Source organism: Anolis carolinensis, unplaced genomic scaffold, assembly GCF_035594765.1.
Source record: "Anolis carolinensis isolate JA03-04 unplaced genomic scaffold, rAnoCar3.1.pri scaffold_9, whole genome shotgun sequence".
Taxonomy (NCBI): Eukaryota; Metazoa; Chordata; class Lepidosauria; order Squamata; family Dactyloidae; genus Anolis; species Anolis carolinensis.
In genome coordinates this window covers 8,588,637-8,612,459 of record NW_026943820.1, presented here as the reverse complement: position 1 = coordinate 8,612,459, position 23,823 = coordinate 8,588,637, and the positions used below count along the sequence as shown (strand labels likewise).

Below are 23,823 nucleotides of genomic sequence, written 5' to 3'. Positions count from 1 at the left end.
ATCAAACCTTGTTTGGTTTGGTATTGTGACATGACCAAGAAATCGTACATTATATGATCTCACGAATCTTACCCAACCATCCAATAATTTCATAATATATATTATATTATGTTATTAATATATATGTGTTTTATTTAACCTACTACAGAGAGTGTTCAAGTGCTATCAAGCCTTGTTTGGTTTGGTATTATGACATGACCAAGAAATTGTACATTATATGATGTCACGAATCTTACCTAACCATCCAATGGTTTGGTTTTGTGATATGGCCTAAGGTATAATCAATAACATTTAGTACTACTACTATATTATGTTATTGTACTTATTTATATCCTGCTTTCCTCTCCTGAAGGAGACTGAAAGTGACTACAAAATGGAGGAAAAACTTGTTTTAAAATATGTGTATTGGATTTCATAGGGATTTAGCTTTCTAAATCCAGAAATGGTTTCAGATTTGGTCAATCAACTTACTTTGGCACTTTTTTGTAACAATATAACAATATAATATATACTGTGAAGTCAAGTAAAATTCATGACAGCACATCATGTACAGCTTCTTCCAAAACAGGTTTATTCAGACAGTATGAAACTTCAAATTATTTCTTGGGAAGTAAAGAGCAAGATGAAGTTCTGATTCAGTTCCAAACTTCTGATAAAGACTCACTCTCAATGCAATATTTGCTTCATTTGCTAATACAGTAGAGTCTCGCTTATCCAACGTAAACGGGCCGGCAGAATGGTGGATAAGCGAATATGTTGGATAATAAGGAGAGATTAAGGAAAAGCCTATTAAACATTAAATTAGGATATGATTTTACAAATTAAGCACCAAAATATCATGATATACAACAAATTTGACAGAAAAGCAGTTCAATACGCAGTAATGTTATGTTGTAATTACTGTATTTACAAATTTAGCACCAAAATATCACGATGTATTGAAAACATTGACTACAAAAATGTGTTGGATAATCCAGAACGTTGGATAAGTGAATGTTGGATAAGTGAGACTCTACTGTATTCCTTTAAAGGAGCATGGGTTTCTCTTCTTAGGTGTCAAAACATCAATGTCCCGACTGTGACTATGTCTGTTTTAACTGAACCGTTTTTAGCCTTGTTATGATGTTGTTTTATGATGTTTGCTGTGTTCAAGTTGTTGTATGATATTTTTGACAATTGACTGTTTTGTACACATGTTGCAAACTGTCCTGAGTCCTCTCGAGGAAATAGAGAGGTATATAAATAAAGTTATATTATATTATATTATATATACAGTATATATTATAACAATACAATATATACTATGAAGTCCAGTAAAATTCATGACAGCACATCATGTACAGCTTCTTCCAAAATACAGTAGAGTCTCACTTATCCAAGCTAAACGGGCCGACAGAACATTGGATAAGCGAATATGTTGGATAATAAGGAGGGATTAAGGAAAAGCCTATTAAACATCAAATTAGGTTATGATTTTACAAATTAAGCATCAAAACATCATTTTATACCACAAATTTGACAGAAAAAGTAGTTCAATACACAGTAATTCTATGTAGAAATTATGTATTTATGAACTTGGCACCAAAATATCATGATGTATTGAAAACATTGACTACAAAAATGCGTTGGATAATCCAGAACGTTGGATAAGCGAGTGTTGGATAAGTGAGACTCTACTGTAGGTTTATTCAGACAGTATAAAACTTCAAATTATTTCTTGGGAAGTAAAGAGCAAGATGGAAGTTCTGATTCAGTTCCAAACTTCTGATAAAGACTCACTCTCGATGCAATATTTGCTTCATTTACTAATATTCCTTTCAAAGGAGCATGGGTTTCTCTTCTTAGGTGTCGAAACATCAATGCCCCGACTGTGACTATATCTATTTTAACTGAATTGTTTTTAGCCTTGTTATGATGTTGTTTTATGATGTTTGCTGTGTTCAAGTTGTTGTATGATATTTTTGACAATTGACTGTTTTGTACACATGTTGGAAACCGCCCTGAGTCCTCTCGAGGAGATAGAGCGGTATATAAATAAAGTTTTATTATATTATATTATATATACAGTAGAATCTCACTTATCCAATGTGACTATGTCTATTTTAACTGAACTGTTTTTAGCCTTGTTATGATGTTGTTTTATGATGTTTGCTGTGTTCAAGTTGTTGTATGATATTTTTGACAATTGATTGTTTTGTACACATGTTGGAAACCGCCCTGAGTCCTCTCGAGGAGATAGAGCGGTATATAAATAAAGTTTTATTATATTATATTATATATACAGTAGAATCTCACTTATCCAATGTGACTATGTCTATTTTAACTGAACTGTTTTTAGCCTTGTTATGATGCTGTTTTATGATGTTTGCTGTGTTCAAGTTGTTGTATGATATTTTTGACAATTGACTGTTTTGTACACATGTTGGAAACTGCCCTGAGTCCTCTCGAGGAGATAGAGCGGTATATAAATAAAGTGTTATTATATGATATATATTATAGTTTAAAATAAGTCAGTGTAGCAGAACTTCTGGGCTGGAACAGATTGAAAAAATGAGGCGGAAAATTCATTTTGGGGAATTGCAAGAGGGCCTTGTCCAAACACAAAACGACTGCCATCGCTGGGGAGGGAAAAGTCAGGAGGTGTAAACACAACAGAGCATGCTTCTTCGTGGGTCAAACAGCCAAGGAAGTTTGGCCAACTTGGCGCAAGGGAAAACTCAAGTGTTTGGATGTTTTAACCTTTGCCAAACTCCTTCCAGCCAAAGGTGACAAGAGTTCAGATCACAATATGCGGCTCCATCTCGTGGCTCGCAGGAAGCGGATGGTTTGTTTTCCTTGTACCTTATCAGCTGGGCTGCTTTGGCTCACCCTTATTCCCTGGTCACCCACCCATCCTTTCGGAGGCCAGACCCCCAAAGCCGAGACTGACAGCCAGTTGCTACAATCTCTTCTCCCCCTTCTTTCTTTCTTTCTTTCTTTCTTTCTTTCTTTCTTTCTTTCTTTCTTTCTTTCCTTCCTTCCCTCCCTCCGCCTCCAAACAACAGGGATTTGGTGTCTTGTTCCTTTGCCAATGTTTACGCAGCCAAAGTTTAGGTATTGCTTTGCTTCCCCTCTTGGGTTTGTCAAGGGGAACAATGAGAGCGGGCTCCACTTTTTGGGGGGAGAAGCCTTGGGACAGGGACCCCACCTAGTGTTCATTTCCATCATCCCTACGAAAAGCATCCCGTCTTGAATTTAAACTGAACACTTAGTAGGTTTCGCCTCCCTTTTGAAACATTGCAGTAGTCTTATTCGTATTATTGGACTGTATCGTGCATATTTAAACTCCATTTGGACAATTCATTTGGGAAAGATTTCAGATAGTACACAGTGGGGATTATTTTTTTGCTTGCTTTTCCTGGAGGAAATAAAACTTGATCAGTGTATTGGGAAGAGCTTGCATCGCAACCTATCATTTTCCCTCTTAATCTCAACTAGTGTTTAAATAGGAATGCAGCTGGTCATTTTAAAAAGTATAATTTTGCTTTGTGTGTGTGTTTGTGTGAGTATATACAGTAGAGTCTCACTTATCCAACACTCGCTTATCCAACGTTCTGGATTATCCAACGCATTTCTGTAGTCAATGTTTTCAAAACTTCGTGATATTTTGGTGCTAAATTCTTAAATACAGTAATTACGACATAACATTACCGCGAATTGAACTACTTTTTCTGTCAAATTTGTTGTATAACATGATGTTTTGGTGCTTAATTTGTAAAATCATAATTTGATGTTTAATAGGCTTTTCATTAATCCCTCCTTATTATCCAACATATTTGCTTATCCAACATTCTGCCAGCCCGTTTATGTTGGATAAGTGAGACTCTACTGTATATATATATACACACACACACACACACACACACACACACACACACTCACAGAGTCGGGTCTTGCTTATCCAACATAAATGGGCCCGGCAGAATGTTAGATAAGCGAAAATGTTGGATAATAAGGAGGGATTAAGAAAACGCCTATTAAACGTCAAATTCCGTTATGATTTTACAAATTAAGCACCAAAACATCATGTTTTACAACAAATCGACAGAAAAAACAGTTCAATACATGGTAATGTTGTGTAGTAATTGCTGTATTTATGAATTTAGCACCAAAACATCACAATGCATTGAAAATATTGACTACAAAAACATTGACTACTAAAAGGCAGACTGCGTTGGATAATCCAGAATGTTGGATAAGCGAAGGTTGGATAAGCGAGACTCTACTGTGTATGTGTGTGTGTGTGTGTGTGTGTGTGTGTGTGTGTGTGTGTGTATATATATACATACAGTAGAGTTTCACTTATCCAACATTCTGGATTATCCAACACATTTTTGTAGTCAATGTTTTCAATGCATCATGATATTTTGGTGCTAAATTCATAAATACAGTAATTACTACATAGCATTACTGTGTATTGAACTACTTTTTCTGCCAAATTTGTTGTATAGTATGTTTTGGTGCTTAATTGGTAAACTCATAACCTAATTTGATGTTTAATAGGCTTTTCCTTAATCTCTCCTTATTATCCAACATATTCGCTTATCCAGCGTTCTGCCAGCCCATTTATGTTGGATAAGTGAGACTCTACTGTATATATATATATGGGTCAGCTGCCATCCTCTCCTCCTTTTTGCTTTGTTTTTACTAGTGTTGTATTTTGAAATGGTCATATAACTGGTCAAATAAATAAAATTATTATTATTATTGACACAAAGACATAGTATGACACAGCAAACGAGACATATATGCTGGATTTCGTATCACAAAAATCACAAGTTGAACACTTCCCAAGTGTTTAGGACTGTGTGATGTATTATTATTATTATTATTATTATTATTATTATTACTACTACTATATATGCGTGTGTGCGTGCACAAGAAAGAGAGACTATGTCTGGTCTAAACGGGCAAATCTATTTATAATGGAAACGATAACTCGGAATTGTGTCCATAGCAATCCATAAAAAATCTGGAGACTCTTATTCAGCAGGTTTCAAAGTGGGAAAACCTTTCCAGATCTTGCAGATAAGAGAGAGGAAATAAGAAAGCTATATATTTTTTTTACAAAATGGTGAAAATTTTTTGTTTTTGGATTCTCATTCTGAACGCCTTCCTTTTGAAACAGTTCAAAGTGATATTATTTTAAGAGCTGTACACTTTTAGGGCAAAGCATTTAGCCTTAGTTTCAGCAATCTCTTGGTTTTTAAAGGGACCCATCTGCTGGAAATTCAACAGCTGAGGTGTTGGTTGTAGGCCTTGCGAAACAATGCAAGGTTTCCTCTTAAAAAGCAGTGGGTTTATCTCTTTCTCCTTGAAATCAATACAGCTCTTTGCAATTTCTGCATACAAAAGTGGGAACTCTCGAGACAGAAAACCCTTCGACAGAGGAAAGATGAAATCCGACTGTCAAGTGACAGATACCATCGCTTTGGTTAATCGTCTTGCCAATTAATATGATTTAAAACCTGTTCAGATTTTCAAAGAAGAAAAGGAAACTTGGCTTCTCGGAAATATATGCGTGGTTGGGGTCCTTTAAGCGGTGTTGTTCCCTTCTCGAATTTCTCGCCGTGTTGTTTTCTGTGTGCTTCGGGGCATATGTAATTTTAGGTTATTTCTGAACAGTGGAATTGTGTGTTTTCCTGTTTGTGGGCAACGGGGGCAAAGCGGAGTTAATGTCCATCTTGTACCATTTTTCAAAAGAGTTTTTAATACATCTTGTTCAGATTTGAAAGCAATTGGGTTTTAATATTTTGCAACTAAGTTTGTTGAAAAGTTTGGAAAACTAAGCCATCCTTCTGTCTATTTTTTTCTGTGCATATTTCATGATTGCTAAATGTAGAATTGCCTCTCCTTTTTAAAAGAATAAGGCACAAAATTGCCAAAAAATCAGTTTATAATATTTCGTGATGAGACAAAAATAGCAGGAATTGTTTCTCAAGTTTCTTTGCTAACCTTCCCTTTAGAAAAGCATTAGGTCGGTAAATAAAGAAGGCCTTTTGGTATATTAGGATATTACCATCTATTGTGAGGATAGAGAGAAAGAATTAGAACAGGTTTTAATTTTTTTCCAGCACAGGCTTGCTAAATATTTGAAGCAAACCCATTGTAATGTGTACAATTCATCAGTCAGTTTTCTGATTTTTCCCCCCTTCGCGAGTTATTTAGTTTTGAATCTGTCATTATTTGTCTAAGCACAGCTGACCAAGCAAAACCGTGTTTTAAAGTGGGCTTTATGTTTTGATAAATGTGATCTGGTTGAAAAGTATTTTCGACTGAATGCAGAGCTTAATAGAACATGCTGACATAATAGTTTTAATGCATTTTGCGGAAAATGTGTGAACAAACAGAATAGCTTTTGTTCCTTCATAATTGGCTGTAAAAGTAGATGGGAACATCACCATTATATATGGAAATGTGAAAAGAGAAAGGGATAACGTTTCTGCTGGCTATATTCAGAATTGGATTCCCTGGTTTTAAAATAGGCATCTGAAATGGAGGCATCTTTTGCAATTAGTCAAAATACAATGCGCAGAATTGAATGTTTGTTACTCCCACACACACACATATATATATGAAATAAATGCAGCCACATATGCAAATAGGCTGCATTTAATATTTTGCATTACCCTTTTACATCCAAGGACCACAGTATTAAAACATTAAAACAAAAAAAAACCCAACAGCCTTTTTGGTTGCAGAATTTTGTATCACGTTTGAAAAACAGGATACAAAATTCTGTATTTGAAATAGTTCCTTAGTTACTCTGTTTGTACAACATAGTAATCCTGTTTCACTTAAAACTTTAGAACCAAGTTACCTTTTTTACTTAGAATTCAATGCTTTCCATGAAATAAATATCCATCCTTTCTGTAAAGTATCACGTACTACGTGGTGTCTCTTGGGAAGAGTTTGGCGACGCTTATATATAATTCTGGGACTTCAACAATATTTGCTTTTTAAGAAACTGGGGCAAAATCTGTATCAAATGGTCATTTTATTTTTTAAAAGGTTCTTTTTTTAATCTCTCACTCTCTCCTTTTTTCTCCTTTGCCCTCCTTTTTGTCCAGGAACTTTTTTTTTAATGTTCATTTTCCTCCCCTTCCCCCTTCCGAGATTTAATTTGGAAGTCATGGAAACTACCTATTATCTGATTTTGGTGTTGGAGCAAAACAGGCAGGGAGGTAATCCTTGAATTAAATGGGCTTCTCCCCCCTTCCTTGGCTTTCTAAGTTGACCACACACAATCTGTACAAGAGAATTTGGTGTCCTCATGCTGGGAAAACAATAGGGAGCCATCCTCCTTTTGAAAAAGATCAGCCAGTTTGAAGTCAGAGGAGGGCTTTTTCCCCCCGACCCCCTTTCTTTTTCTGTAACGTTTAATTTACAAATGGATCTCGGGTGATAAGAAAAGGGAGCAACTAGTGATAACAAACATGAAATGAAAGGGGTTTCCCCCCCTTAATGAAAGGTTCGGAGCTCTCCCTTAAACAATTGACAAGAGTTAAAAGCAAATAGTTTTGATATGCACTCAGACAAGGAAGATTGCAGTGGGTTATCAACCTTAACAACCCAGATTGATTTCTTATTGTATAGAAACATTTTCTCTTAACAGCTCATCTTCTTTTTCTTTTTCTCCTCTTTTGATGGTGTGGGTTTTTCCCCCCTTCTCATTCCCAGAAATGTAGTTTTTAATGCTGCTTTTATAGATTATGAGGTCATACTCTGATCTAATCTTCATGGTTGTAAAACTAAAATGACTACATGGAGTTGGGGAGATCTGGTATATTCACAATGAAACTACCCAGAGATTTAGGCTGGTATGGCGGAGGTTACAACTGGCATCATAAAAACACAACCTAACACCCTGTTCCTAAGCCCAATGAGTTGGACATAAGTCTCGTTGATTCTGGGCTTAACTTCTCACCAATGTCACGATTCTAAAATATTATTCTTCTAAGGGAAGTAAAGCCATTCATTCGAATTTACTTGGGACCATTTTGGGAGAAAAGACTTTTACGATAAAGTCTGAAACTCTGCTCAGAAAACCACCATAGTGTTAGAAATGGTTTGAGCAGCAACATTTCATAATGTATGAAGGCCTTATTAGAATATGGGGTTCAAAGATCTCGGCAGTCTTCAACTAAGCATCATAAGTAGGATTAGTCAACAAATGCTTTATTGTGGAAAATATGAATATTATTCTTTGACAGGGGATTTCCTGCTTTTCCATTTTTGATTTGACAAAGCCGCTAGATGTTGTGGAATGTTTCGCACAAGGATCAGAGTTAGCTTCGTGTTATGCCGGAGCTCAAGATCTTGTTTGTTTGTTCATTTGCTGGTTCACGTCAACCTGAAGTTAGGGAGATCTCACCCCCTCGTTTTTTCCTTCTCCCCCCCCTCCAAACACCTATTCCTTCTTCTCGACAACTGATTGGGACCTTGAATGACTACAAATTAGTTTAGTGATGGGGCAACTGTCAAAGATATCTTTGAATCAGGTTGAAGATGAGCAAGGTTGACGGGGAACTTGAGAGTCTAATGAGTCCTTCAAATGGTTGATTTGCCACTCGGTGGACAACTAGGCAATAAGCAGTATGAAACATTGGAAATCAATACCTTGCTATGGAATTTCATTAAGCCCCAATGTCTTTGGGTTCATACTATTTTATATTTTGATGGATTATCTGGAGGAAATGATCATCTAAGCCATAGGTAGCCATAAAAAAACTTTGCCTTGAACAGTGTTACAACTCAGTCGCAAGCCATTTTTGAGAAGTTTCAGATTGAATCTATTTCTTTTCTTGACTAATCTTGGTCTATTTTGATGCAGTACAAGGATGAAGGGAATTAAGAGGCATATTACACAGGGGAAAAGATGTATCACATAAGATTTACATCATAAAACGTATGTTTTTTTGATGTTATCACTGCCTCGTGCACACATATCCACCAATAAGTTATTAAATATGGAATTTCATGTAGGATTTCATCTTTATGAATTTTGTACTGAACTAGACTGGTCCACATCTGGGACACTAACATGCAGATCAGAATACAAATATTCTTCTGATTTTGTAATGTAGTTATTTGTTTGGGAGACACCAAATACAGTTGAAAATGTTTGCTTTAGGTTACAATACATTTTGATGTATATGCTTTGGGACATAATTACAAAGAGAGAAGTTTAGATATAAATTTCCGTGCATATATTTAAAAAATAGAAGTATAGATAAACGTGAAAATGGGATGGAATGGACTCATGAAAAAGACATAGACTGATCTGTCCATACCTACTAACACATTTGTGAAAGCTGTTCCCTACTTGTTGCATGTACTTGACTTTTTTGGAACCTGTCATTGCTTTGAAAACTTGTGCAAAAGATGATGGTCAAATATTCTAGATTGTATTGTTAACACAGAGCATTTCAGTATTAACTTTACCAGGCTGAGAAATGATGTGGAGTGGGCCACAAAATGCTTTAGTGTTCATCCGCACACGTTAAAGGTAGATGAGATCAGTTGCGTCTCATTCAGAGATTTAATTTATTGTGACCATTGAGAGGAACAGGAGACTTTGCTTCATGTAGGTACAAATTAATAAACCTTTAATTTTTTTTTTAAAAAAGATGCTTGTCAAGAAATAGAGATGGAAGTGAGAAAATAGACGAATGGTCTTATTAGTGGGAAATATTTGTGATATTGTAAGTCTTAAATTCGCCTTATTCTTTCCTAGAAGCCAATTTATTTCTGGTCAGTTGCTGATCTTTCTCTTTTCTCTCCCCACCCCTTGCCTTGATGTTTTAGGAGACACGCAGAAGGGTCAAACAAATCGAATCACCAAGACGAAGGATGCCCACGTCTGTGGCAGATGCTGCGCCGAGTTCTTTGAACTATCGGATCTCCTACAACACAAAAAGAACTGTACTAAAAATCAATTAGTTTTAATTGTGAATGAAAATCCAGTTCCTGCTTCTGAGACCTTCCCTCCTCCTAGCTCCCCTACTGATAATCCCAATGAGCAGAGGAATGACACAGTTAATAACATGGATCAAGTAGACCGCAGCGACCTTTCCGAGCATAACAACAAACTTGACAAGGAGGAATCCATGGACGTGGAGGCTTCCAGCGTTAGCAAGACTACTAGCGGTACTTCTCCAAATGTCAACAATAGTATTGCAAGCAGTAACGGCTCCACAGCGGGTACCTCAGCTGTAACAACCTCTCTACCTCAACTAGGGGATCTGACAACGCTGGGCAACTTCTCTATGATCAATAGCAACGTCATCATTGAAAACCTGCAGAGCACGAAAGTGGCGGTCGCTCAGTTCTCCCAGGAAGCCCGGTGCAACGGGGCCTCGGCGAGCAAGTTGGCCGTCCCAGCCCTCATGGAGCAGTTGCTGGCTTTGCAGCAGCAGCAGATCCACCAGTTGCAATTGATTGAACAAATTCGTCACCAAATATTATTGCTGGCATCCCAGAATGCAGACCTGCCAGTGTCTCCGAGTCCCTCTCAGAGTACATTACGAACATCTGCCAACCCTTTGTCCACATTAAGTTCCCATTTATCCCAGCAGCTGGCTGCAGCGGCTGGATTGGCGCAAAGCCTAGCCAGTCAGTCTGCCAGTATCAGTGGTGTGAAGCAACTGCCCCCTCTCCAGCTACCTCAGAGCAATCCTGGCAACACTATGATTCCATCCAGTAGTGGCTCACCTCCAAATATTAACCTATCTACCACAGCAGCGGAAACACCGTCCTCCGATAAAGTGACAACAAATACTGGTGGCTCTCAGCTTGGCAATCCACCAGTGACTGCATCGTCATCACCAGCTTTTGCAATAAGCAGTTTGTTAAGCCCTGTATCAAACCCTCTTCTACCTCAACCCACTCCTAGCAACTCTGTGTTCCCTAACCCTTTGTCCAACGTTGGGACGCCTGCAGAGGACTTGAGTTCCTTGGCTGCTTTGGCCCAGCAGAGAAAAAGTAAGCCACCCAACCTGACCGCCTTCGAAGCAAAAACTACTTCCGAGGAAGCGTTCTTTAAGCATAAATGCAGGTTCTGTGCAAAAGTGTTTGGGAGCGACAGTGCCTTGCAGATCCATTTACGTTCTCACACTGGGGAGAGGCCGTTCAAGTGCAACATTTGTGGGAACAGGTTTTCCACCAAGGGGAATTTGAAAGTCCACTTCCAGCGTCATAAAGAAAAATACCCTCACATTCAAATGAACCCGTATCCGGTGCCGGAACATCTGGACAACATTCCTACAGGGACAGGTATCCCCTATGGGATGTCAATACCACCAGAAAAACCTGTAACAAGCTGGCTGGACAGCAAGCCAGTATTGTCAACACTGACAACATCCGTTGGTCTACCACTCCCACCCACCATACCAAGCTTGGTCCCTTTTATCAAAACTGAGGAGCCTCAGCCTATTCCCATCAGTCATCCTTCATCAAGTCCCCCATGTTCTGTCAAAAGTGACTCCGGCTCCATTGATCCTGTTGGGAAAAACTCAAATGGGCATCTAACTGAGGGAGAGGTGTGTGTTCTACAGTCCTCTAACAACAAACTAGAAGAAAATGCCCAGACACCAAGTGTCTCCACTAGTCAGAACAGTTCTGTAACCTCACCAACCACAGACTCGGGTTCAAGCAACATGGTGACGTTCTCCAATCCCCTAATGCCTCTCATGTCAGAGCAGTTTAAGGCCAAGTTTCCATTTGGAGGACTGCTGGATACAACACCAGGCTCTGAGACCTCAAAACTTCAGCAGCTAGTCGAAAACATTGACAAAAAGGCAACCGATCCCAACGAGTGTATCATTTGCCACCGAGTTCTGAGTTGCCAGAGTGCTTTGAAAATGCACTACCGCACGCATACGGGCGAGAGGCCATTTAAATGTAAAGTCTGTGGCCGCGCCTTCACAACGAAAGGAAATCTAAAGACCCATTATAGTGTCCACCGTGCCATGCCCCCATTGAGAGTGCAACATTCCTGCCCCATCTGCCAGAAAAAGTTCACCAATGCTGTTGTGCTCCAGCAGCACATCAGGATGCACATGGGAGGCCAGATACCCAACACGCCTGTGACGGAAAACTATTCTGAGTCAATGGAGTCTGATACAGGGTCTTTTGACGAGAAGAACTTCGATGATCTGGATAACTTCTCTGATGAGAACATGGAAGACTGTCCTGACAGTAGTGTGCCAGATACACCGAAATCTGTCGACGCATCTCAGGATAGTTTATCTTCCTCGCCATTGCCACCAGAAATGTCAAGTATAGCTGCTTTAGAAAATCAGATGAAGATGATCAATGCAGGTCTTGCTGAACAACTTCAAGCAAGTTTAAAGTCTGTGGAGAATGGTTCAGTGGAAGGGGACATCATGACGAATGATTCATCATCTGGTGGTGATATGGAAAGCCAAAGCGCTGGAAGTCCTGCTATTTCGGAGTCTACCTCTTCCATGCAGGCCTTGTCCCCATCCAACAGCATGACCGATTACCACAAATCGTTGAGCGTTGAAGAGAAACCACCAAGAACTTTATCAAGTGACTTTACCAATGGTTGGCCATTGGCCCTTTCCAATGGCGGTGCTTTGGACTTGACGTCAAACCACCCAGAGAAGATGATTAAGGAAGAGTCTCTGAGTATGCTATTTCCTTTCCGAGACAGAGGCAAACTGAAGAACACAGCCTGCGACATATGTGGCAAAACGTTTGCTTGTCAGAGTGCCTTGGACATTCATTACAGAAGTCATACCAAAGAGAGACCATTTATTTGCACAGTTTGCAATCGTGGCTTTTCCACAAAGGGTAATTTGAAGCAGCATATGTTGACACATCAGATGCGAGATCTACCATCACAGCTCTTTGAACCCAGTTCGAACCTTGGCCCCAATCAGAACTCTTCCTCGGCAATACCCACTATCTCACTCCCATGTCTTATAAAGACTGAGGTCAATGGTTTCGTTCACGGCTCTCCTCAGGACAGCAAAGAGACGTCGCCCGGCCTGCTTGCTTCGGGGCCTTTCCCACCGTCAGCTACATCCCCGGTCTTGCTTCCAGCTCTGCCCAGGAGAACGCCCAAACAGCACTACTGCAACGCTTGTGGGAAGACCTTTTCGTCCTCCAGCGCTTTGCAGATCCACGAACGGACACACACAGGAGAGAAGCCTTTTGCCTGCACTATCTGCGGAAGAGCTTTCACCACAAAAGGAAACCTTAAGGTACATTTTTCTTCCATTCTCATAACACTGTTCTGTTTCAGATGTCAAAAGTGGAGTTGGCGGAATTGCTTGGTTCGTTTTTCATATGGTCCTCTTCATTCCATGTTTCATCTGATATATCAGAGTAGTACTGTTTACATTTGTTGTGTTGTAAATATAATTTCTGTATGCAGGCCCATAGCCAGGATTTCGATTTTTTTGGGGGGGGCTGGGATTTTGATGGGGGGGGGTTGAGTCTGAGTGAGACAGGATCTACCCTAGCGAACCTTTTGTATCATTATCCCAATACCCCCATGCATATGGGATACAGTGTTCCCTCACTACTTTACGGTTCACTTTTCGTGGATTTGCTGTTTCGTGATTTTTCAATAAACTCTAAAAGACTATTAAATCATAAGGAAGGGAGGAAGGAGAAGCCGAAGGGAGAGAAAAGGAGCCCAAGTGTCAATGGGAGGAGAAGGAGGCGATTTATCAACACACGATTGGTTGATAAAGACTTAAAATAGTGTATAACTACTAAAATAATGTATAAATATTAAAATAAATATAGTGTCCCTACTTCACGGATTTTCACTTATTGCGGGTCGTCCTGGAACCTAACCCCAGCAATAAGTGAGGGAACACTGTGTATTGAGCATGGTGATCAGATCATGATGTGAATAAACACAACAGTTTAAATAATAAATGTAAGGCCTTCTCGTGGACCACCCTGAGAATTTGGGGGGGGGGCTGAAGCTCCTCAAGCCCCCCCCCCCCTGCCCCCCGGCTACATGCCTGTCTGTATGTATACACGAGCATGTGAATGACATGCACCCAGGGCCTACCCTAGGCAATTTTTAAGTGTAAGCAAACCGTATTTTGACACCCCCCCCCCCCCCCTGAAATGCAATGAGAGTGGAAGAAGAGAGCCATGGAGATTTCCTCAAAGTGCCAGGCCTTTACTGGAGGGAAGAGTTTCCTTTCTCCAACAAAGGCCTGGCCTAGGGAAACACGGGGCACAGTGCTTTTTAGCAATGCACTTCGTGTTTCCCCAAATGCCGGGCCTTTACCGGAGGGAGTTTTTTCCCTCCGGCAAAGGCCCGGCCTAGGGAAACGTGGGGCATGTTGCTGTTTCCTAGAACTTTTGTTTGCCCACCTCTCTCTCTCTCTCTCTCTCTCTCTCTCTCTGGGTACTGAACCGGGTGCCTCAATAGCGCCCCCAGGGGATTGGCGCCTTCCTCACTTGCATACTTTGCTTACCGGTTCAGCCGCCCCTGCATGCACCCATGTTCCCAGCTCTGGGAATCCTGGTCTAATTGGAGTTTGATAGTGCATTATCCATTATTTTTAGACTTCAGATGTCTCGATCTTCCATACATGTGGGAGATATGGATGGGAAAGCAAAAAAGGTTGCCCTGTGTGTCTAGAAACAGTGTTCAGTGAATAAATTGGAAGGCTGTTCTTAAATTGCTGATATCTGATCACATATATAAAGTGTTATAACGCTGCAGCTGAGGGAGCGATGGTCAGATAAAGAAGTTTAAAAGTCTGCTTGTGTGTAAGCGAATGAGCAAGAGAGAGAAAGAGCAACCATCACATTTATTACAATGCAGTGCAGAATTAATCTTTTTCCAAATTATTCCATTCTGAGATCTTTGGAAAAGGTAGAAGGGAAGAATCTTAAAATATATTTTACCAGTTAGAAGATACTGATTTCTTCATTTACTTAATATGCCTTCTCTGCATCTTGTACTCCTCTGAAAAATTCCTATATCATTGGGGTTTTTTAGACAAGGAATACTCAAATGGTTTCTTCTGAAATGTAACCCACAGCACCTATTATTTGTTGTTAGTGTCCCATCCAAGTACTAATCTACTTAGCTTCCAAGATCCAGTGCCTCTGCAGCATATAGACTTCCTTTTGCCCTATTTGTAATTTAAACTATCTTAGGTATGAGAAATATCACATTTGTTCAGTGGTTGCAGGTGAACTAATTATGGTGTATTATTGTTTGGAATTCGGAAGCATTTATATTTCCAATATTGCCATAAGAATGGGTAATGTTTTATGTTGTTGTTTTCCAGATAATAGCCTGAGGGCTTCCATATGGCTGCAAAAACCTAGGTGCATAATAATAATAATAATAATAATAATAATAATAATAACTTTATTTTTATACCCCGCCTCTATCTCCCCAAAGGGCACTCAGGGCGGCTTACATGGGGCCAAGCCCAAATAAAAACAATAGCAATATAAAACACAACAATAGACAAAAAACATGCACAATTATAAAAATGTAAATATTAGACAATAAAAACAAATGACAATAACTAATAAAAACATGGATTAAAACGGAGAGGTTGTAAAAGTAGACTGGGTAAGGTGTACCATATAAATATTGTAAACACGAGGTGACTGATAAAATTGCTGCAAATTCTTGGAAGTGCAAATTGGGATGGGAATAGACCCTGCATAGTCCATTTGCTACAGGCCTTTGCAAACTTGTGCTTCTTTGTATTTGTTGTGGTTGAATTCCAAAAGAACAGCATCACTGCAAAGCAATAGGGTGTCTCTGTTTTGAACAAGCTTGGCGGAGGGAAGGCAAGCACCCTTGTTTAGCTAGAGAAACTTGCTTTTTATAAACTATTGGTAGTAGTTACACTATGTAACAAAATTTGAAAAAGTTTCTGTTCCTGGTTTGAAAGTGTTATTTCCTATTTAATTTTGCAGTACGTACTTTGAAAGTACAATAGAGTTCCGGTTATCCGATTTCTGCTTATCCGTCACACCGTATTACCCGACAGTGGGAGCCTGGCACTTGGAGAGGCCTCCTGTGCATTGCTGCCTAGAAAACAGCTGTTTTTCTAGGCAGCAGTGGGCTTCTTCAAGCCGGATGCTTGCCAGAAGGGAGGAGACTTTTCCCTCCTGACAAGCACCCAGCTTGCCAGGATGGCTAATAGGGCCTCCCTATGATCCAACAGTTTTGGTTATCCGACATTCGGCCCGCCCGTTTATGTCAGATAACTGGAACTCTACTGTAGTTGTTCTATTCCAGAAACTTCGTTTTTGTAGCTGCCAGAAACCATGTTGAATTGGTTGAAACTCCATGAGATATTCATTGAAAAATTATAGCAAGATGTGCTGCAAGACGTCCCGCAAAAACAAACTTTCCCCATGTTTTTATGATAGAATCAATTAGAAAATGACATTTATAACTCAGGAACAAAAATTGTGCTACATAGTGTTACAGTTCTATCCTATCTTACTTTCTTTTTGGAATTGGAGGCTGTCTTGTTGGTTGCCCATTCAGATATCAACCACAGCTGGACATCCAGAACATAACCATACTCTGGGTCTACTAAGAAAGATGTTTAACATTGGTGTAAGAGAGGGAGTGATGTATAAGTCATGAACAATGTGACGCAAAGGGCAAAAGGCCATATTGGAGTCAGTGAGCCTGTACCTTCTTTTTCTCTTTGCTTCCCCTCTCTTTCTTTGCCTCTCTCCTCTTGAGACTCATTTGACTTTGCATCTAGTCCAGAGGTTCTCAACCTGTGGTTCCTCAGGTGTTTTGGCCTACAACTCCCAGAAATCCCAACTAGTTTACCAGCTGTTAGGATTTCTGGGAGTTGAAGGCCAAAATATCTGAGGACCCACAGGTTGAGAACCACTGATCTAGTGGGCTGCTGTGAAAAAGTAACCAAGATTGTTGTTGGAGAAGTCTAACCTGGCTGCTTGCACAGGATCTTTGAAGTGAAAATTGAGTGATCCATGTAATGTCAGGCTGAAAGGCACATGAATAGCCCTCTCTTGTCATATGAACCTTGGAAGCTACCCATTGGACATGTCTCCCCCTTTTCTGTGGTTTCTGCCTGAAGGTCTTCCCAATGTTTTGGTCTTCAGTTTTTTGGGTCCCTATCCATTTGTGGGAGCCCCAGTGGCGAAGTGTGTTAAAGCACTGAGCTGCTAAACTTGCAGACCGAAAGGTCCCAGGTTCAAATCCCAGAAGCGGAGTGAGCGCCCGCTGTTAGCTCCAGCTTCTGCCAACCTAGCAGTTCAAAAACATGTCAATGTGAGTAGATCAATAGGTACCGCTCCAGCGGACGCTCCATGCAGTCATGCCGACCACATGAACTTGGAGGTGTCTACAGACAACGCTGGCTCTTCGGTTTAGAAATGGAGATGAGCACCAACCCCCAGAGTAAGACATGACTGGACTTAACGTCAGGGGAAACCTTTACCTTTACCTATCCATTTGTGACTTCTAGGGCCTGAAGACCAAAACATCTGGAATGCTGTAGGCCAGTGATGGGCAACCTTTTGCACTTGTTGTGTCAAAATTCACCAAAAAACCTAGCATGACTTGAGTGGTGTGTCACTTCGAGAGAAAAAACATAATTTCACAATATATATAGTTTAAATAACAAAAATATATAATTTTAATATATAACTGTATTTAATAAATCAGAAACTATTTACTACCTCTTGCAGTTTCCACGCTGATTTCTCTCTATTGTAGTTTCAATGTAGTCATGAATAATAATATAATAGTAATAATATAATAATATAAAAATATATACAATAATAATAGAATAATAATAGAATGATAATCTCTCTCTCTCTCTCTCTCTCTCTCTCTCTATATATATATATATATATATATATATAAAAGTGTGATGGCATCACGGCGACCCACAAAACAACAAAACTACAGGCCCCCCAACATCAAAATTTGACAACACAACCCATCATCCACGCCTCTAGGTTGATACAACAAAAAGAAAAGAAAAATAAAGTCCTAATTAGAGAGAGAGGAATAATTGCTTTTATCCAATTGCTGCCAGTTAGAAGGCTAAGCTCCTCCAACTTGGTCTCCTAGCAACCCAATAAAAAATAATAAAAACACTAAAAAATAATTAAAGACACTAAAAAAATTAATACAATAAAATACTATAATAACAGAAAATAACTAAAAATAATACAAGAAAATAATAAAATATAATAAATAATAAGATAACTTACAATAAAATTAATAAAAAAATACAAATAACGTCAAATAAAAATTACACAACAATTTTTAACCAATACCACCACCACTTTGCCACAGCAACGCGTGGCCGGGCACAGCTAGTGTGTGTGTGTGTGTGTGTGTGTGTGTGTGTGTGTGTGTGTATATATATATATATAATGTAATGTGCATAATTCCCATGGAGTAAACAACAAAACCACTGGACCAAATCACACCAAATTTGGCCACAAAAGACATAGTCATCCAATCAATCTGCAGGCAGCAGCGTGTCAGCAAAAATGGCTAGGCGTGTCAGTGCTGACACGCGTGTCATAGGTTGGCCATCACTGCTGTAGGCTGAGAATCACTGCCATATATAACAAGAGTAAATAATGGTGATGCAATTGGTTGAGATATTTGTGATTGACATACAACTCGTGGATGCCCCTGCTAACCAGTGTCTCTTTCAGGTTCACATGGGGACGCATATGTGGAACAGCACACCTGCCAGGCGAGGCAGACGGCTTTCTGTGGATGGCCCTATGACTTTTCTTGGAAGCAACCCTGTCAAATTTCCAGACATGTTTCCAAAGGATTTGGCGGTGAGGTCAGGAAATGGAGACCCATCTAGCTTCTGGAATCAGTACGCAGCTGCGCTCTCCAACGGGTTGGCAATGAAGACCAACGAGATCTCGGTCATTCAGAACGGTGGCATCCCTCCAATGCCTGGGAGCCTGGGCAATGGCAGCAGTTCCCCCATTAGCGGCTTGACGGGCAGCATGGAGAAGCTCCCCAGTTCCGAACCTAATGCGCCTCTAGCTGGTCTGGAGAAAATGGCAAGCAGCGAGAACGGGACTCATTTCCGTTTCACGCGCTTTGTAGAAGACGGCAAAGAGATTGTAACAAATTAGGACAAACGTTATGGACGTTCCTGCAGATATTGCAACCTAAGGTTGTGTGGTGTTTTGTTTTGTTGGTTCTTTTTTTTTAGTTTTTTTTGGCAAATTGACAAAACAACGACATTAAAAAGACATTCTTTTGTACCCTGTTTGACACCTAGAGACAGCTTATTTATTAGTGATATAATTTCCTCCCTCTCCCTTTCTTTTTCTTTTTTTGTTTTGCAAACACATTCAAGCATTAACTTTGGTCTTCTGTATTTTGGACTAAATACTAATTGACTAGAGTGCTGTAACATTTATGGCAACGAGAGTCTGTTCGGTTAGGTGGTCTCGTTCTGGCATTTAACTTATTTTCTATATCCAGCTTAACGTAAACTTTGGGTGGTGATACAATGCCTCCATTTTTTCGCTCTCTCTCCCTCTCATAACGAAAGTCTGTATATGTGTATACTTCAATCCCAAGGAGAAAAAAAATATTGGCAAAGTATGTTGTTTAATTCTCCAAACAGATTTGCGCAGAGGATTGGAAACGGACCATATAAAATTGAACCATATGCATCCTTCACAACAGACTCCGTTGTTCTTTTCTTGTTTTGTTCTGTTCTCATCTCTATTCTTAAAAAAACAAATGGAACGGCTTTCATTTGGGGGACGGGTAGACTTTAACCTTCTCTTCTCTCCTTTTGGGATTGTCCTTTGTATTGTGCTTTTTACTGGAGTTGTCTTAGATGTTTAATAAGTTTCTGTACAGTAAATAAGCACGCGGATGAATAGAGGAGATCCAAAAGTGTTGTTCCAGTAGTTTGAAAACTTTTTGCCTTGTAGGTATATTCGCTATAGGGGGAAAAAAATAAAACACAAGTGCTGGACTTTGTGCTGCTATAAAAGGCATCTTGAACAAACTTCCATGGACAAATTTAGATGCTCTTGTACATATGATGAGAAATACCGAGTTCATTAAAATGTACATATGTTCTCAATGAGCTCAAACCAACTTCTTGACCAAGATCAAGTATAGTGTTTGTTTATTTTGTATTAGGTATGGGGAGGCGGGGGGAGAGAACACTTTGGACTGTTATATGCACTTTCTTGGAAAGCTGAAAGGAAATAGGTCAAGTTTCTTTTAACGTTTAATACTTACTAACAGCAGAGATACTGTAATTTTACGCCAGTTATCAAATACACTTTTTTCAACAGATGAAGTTGGATTTGTGTGTGTGTGCTTAAGGAAATGGGTTGGGGAAATGGGGGAGATGGTTGCTACCTGAAGGCAGCTACTGAGTTTGTCCTGCTCCTCCCTTGATCCATATATTTATTTGGGATGTAGGTTTCCAAGAGGCTAAGAAGTGTGAGCCAAAGGACAAGCGTTCAAGGGCTCTCAGTTGAGGATAACAGAAGTCAAATTTATCATTGCTGACTTGACACCTAGATGTTATACCTTGATGGTAGCTCATATCTAGAAGCTACAACCAGAAAAAATGGATGAGGAGCAGATTTAGACTAGAATGTCTTTGAATGTGGCCTTTGGGTTGTATCTTCTAGTTAATGGCCTTTGGATTGTATGCTCCTTGAAGATACCATGAGTGGTCTTTGGGTTGATTGTCCCATGAAGATGTCATGGGTGAAGCCCATATTTTATTGTCACTCCTGATTAGAGTAGCCCCATTAGTAGTGGGGTTTCCCTATGAGTTCATTGACCATCTAACCCAATAGTCCTCCACCTGTGGATCTCCAGATGTTTTGGCCTTCCACTCCCAGAAATCCTAACAGCTAGTAAACTAGGATTTCTGGGAGTTGTAGACCAAAACACCTTGGGACCCACAGGTTGAGAACCACAAGATCTAACCATTGATTCATTGGGTTTACCCAATTTGGGATCCACCAACAGGATTCCAGTTGAATGTAGATGTGCACATAAGGGTAGTCTAGAGTGGCCTTCTCCAGTCTGGTGGGCCTCAGACATTGTGGACCACAACTCCCACCAGACACAGATAGAATCGATCAGGGTCAGAGATGACTGGAGTTGTAGTCCGAAATACCTCACTAATACTAGGAGTGGGAAAGCCACTCCAAAGCAATGGTCTTCAACTCATGGGTTGAAGACCATTACTTTGGAGCAATGGTCCAAAGCAATGAAAGTGGGCAAGTGTCCTTAGGTAGACTGAAGCAGTGGTACCACTGCAATTGTTTTGTTGCTTGCAGCCAATTTTGTAATAGAAAGGAGAATATGGGCTAAATCCAATTGTTCATCTATTTAAGCAATTCAATTTTTACAAAGTCATATTTATGTCAGTTCTATTGAATTGATTAGTTTACTCTAATTAGGGCTGAATGGGCTTTGTCCAGGGACTCTTCCCAGTCTTTTTATTGGGTAACAAGCCCAAGGGAAGAAAATGTTATTTCTTTGTGGTGGTTGTTGTTTTTCAAGGAATTCTTTTAAAGATTCCATAAGGAAGATGAATATTTGGGAAAATTCTAGTCTGGGCCAAATGAACTGCTTTCAAAGACAAGATTTTATGAATTCCTTAATGTATGGTATGAAAGAAAACTGTACAAGACAGTCAGTTGAACTAATAATCATTTTTACATGTCTGCAAATATATATAATCCCCCTTCCCAATGCATTTCAAAGCCTAGAATATGCTAATAGGTGAGTTTATAGGGATTGTAATTTGGAGTATGTGAATTGCTGTCTGATATCTTGTAGGAATCGTGAGTCTAATGTGAAAATATTAGAACCTTCTACCCTGCAGTTACTATCTACTTGCTTGTTTCCTGAAGAATATATTTGTCTGTGGTGACTAGAAGAGATACATTTCTAAATTTTCCTGTCCTCAGTGAGAATGGTTGCCTTGGCATATCTAAAAATTCAGTTGAGAAAACTCTCAACAGCTAAGAGATTTCTTACCCAAAGCTGGGGACTCGTCTCTGAAAAGATAGTTTGCACCCCAAACTTGCAGAAAACTGCGTGTATTTTTCAGTATTGGTCTTTTGCACAAAATTTTATTTTTGGAACCAATTAATCTTTTCCCAAAAAATGAGAAAAGGAAAAAAGTCTCAATGTGCAGAATCCATTAACATTTTTGTAATCTTGCCTAGCAGACAAAAAAAGATGGTTAAAGCATTCTTGCATGAAAGAAAGTAAGGAAATAACCAATATTTTGCTTCCTAAGGTACTAGTCCTGAGAGGTACATCTTATTTCAGATATGATTGATACGCCGGTTATTAAAAACCATGAGAAGAGGTCGACCCAGTTATGGCTTGTGTCCAACTGGGAGGATCCCAAAGACAACTGGTTGGCCACAGTCAGAACAGAAAGCTAAACTAGATGGGCTTTTGTTCAGATCCATCCATATCTTACAAAATCTAGTTCCCCTTCAGGGCTTATACTTACCTGGGCTTAGAACTTGGTGAAGGTTATTTCTGAGAAGATATGTTTACTAGTGTTGTGCTTCTGTATGGAATTGCTGTTCGTTTTGTGTCATTTCATTTCGGTAGTCTCATTTTCATATTTGGTTCCTGCTAATGAAAATGGACTGCCTATACGACATGGATTTTCATCTGGCTAACAAAAAACACAAAAGATTTTGTGCCATTGGCGGCAATGGGATGGCTTCCGAGGCTCATCCCCCCTTGGTTTTTGGGCTAGAGGGGTGAAAATCGCAACACATGGAGGGCATTTCGACCCCTTTTAGCCCATCAACTTTTAAAACGTTTGGGTCTTCCCCAGGGTACTATTGTTATTAATGATATTATTATTAACACCCATTGATACACATCTGATGTAATGGGGAGGCACTGCTATCTCAGATAGGCTTGCTCAAATAATTCGTTTTCCCCGTTAACCGTTATTAATTCGTTATTTTCGTTTGTTTTGAAGCAATTTTGAAGCATTGGTTGTCCACACGTCTGGATATCGCGGTTTCGAATCGCGAGAGGCCGTTTTTCGTTATGTCGTCGTTTTTTTCGTTAGGAAAAAAAAGCTTTTGCAAATCACCCAAACTCCCACCATTCAGGCCCTTTCCTTTTGCCCCTCAGCAAAAGGGGCGTCACGGGCTCAGCCAATGGGAGGGGGCGAGGGGGAAGGAGGCCGAGGAGGAGGAGGAAGACGGAGGGGGAAAATGGCCGCCGCCACCGCCTCGCCTCAGCTCAGGCCTGATACTCAGAGGTTTTGACGTCTGTGCGAAGCTAGGCAAGTGGGGTTTATATATCTGTGGAAGGTCCAGGGTGGGAGAAAGAACTCTTGTCTGTGGGAGGCAAGTGTGAATGTTGCAATTGGTCACCTTGATTAGCATTGAATAGCCTTGCAGCTTCAAAGCCTGGCTGCTTCCTACCTGGGGGAATCCTTTGTTGGGAGGTATTAGCTGGCCCTGATTGTTTCCTGTCTGGAATTCCCATTTTCTGGGTGTTGTTCTTTTACTGTCCTGATTTTAGCTTTTCTGTAGCTAAAAATGCATATAAAATTGATTCTATAGGGAGGATAAATGATTGGATTTCAACTCCTACAGCTTAGCTTTCTCTGCCAATAATGGTACCATATCAAACTAAACCTCCCAAGATTCTGTAGCAGTGAGCCATCTTGGATATTGTAAGGGATTTATTATTATTATTATTATTATTATTATTATTATTATTATTATTATTATTATTAGACCTTGCTCCCA

The 23,823-nt window shown here is 39.7% G+C and overlaps 1 protein-coding gene across 6 annotated transcripts in view; it reads left to right on the top strand.

Moving 5' to 3' along the window:
• sall1 (spalt like transcription factor 1) overlaps positions 1-20,356 on the top strand; it is a 35,613-nt gene extending 15,257 nt beyond the window's left edge. For all 6 annotated transcript variants that reach the window (XM_062961497.1, XM_062961494.1, XM_062961493.1 and 3 more), the window contains 2 exons: positions 9,847-13,268; positions 18,727-20,356. In XM_062961497.1, the coding sequence (XP_062817567.1) occupies positions 9,847-13,268; positions 18,727-19,167 (3,863 nt within the window). In that variant the 3' untranslated portion in view covers positions 19,168-20,356. The remainder of the gene's footprint in view (positions 1-9,846; positions 13,269-18,726) is intronic.
• Positions 20,357-23,823: the final 3,467 nt, after the last annotated feature.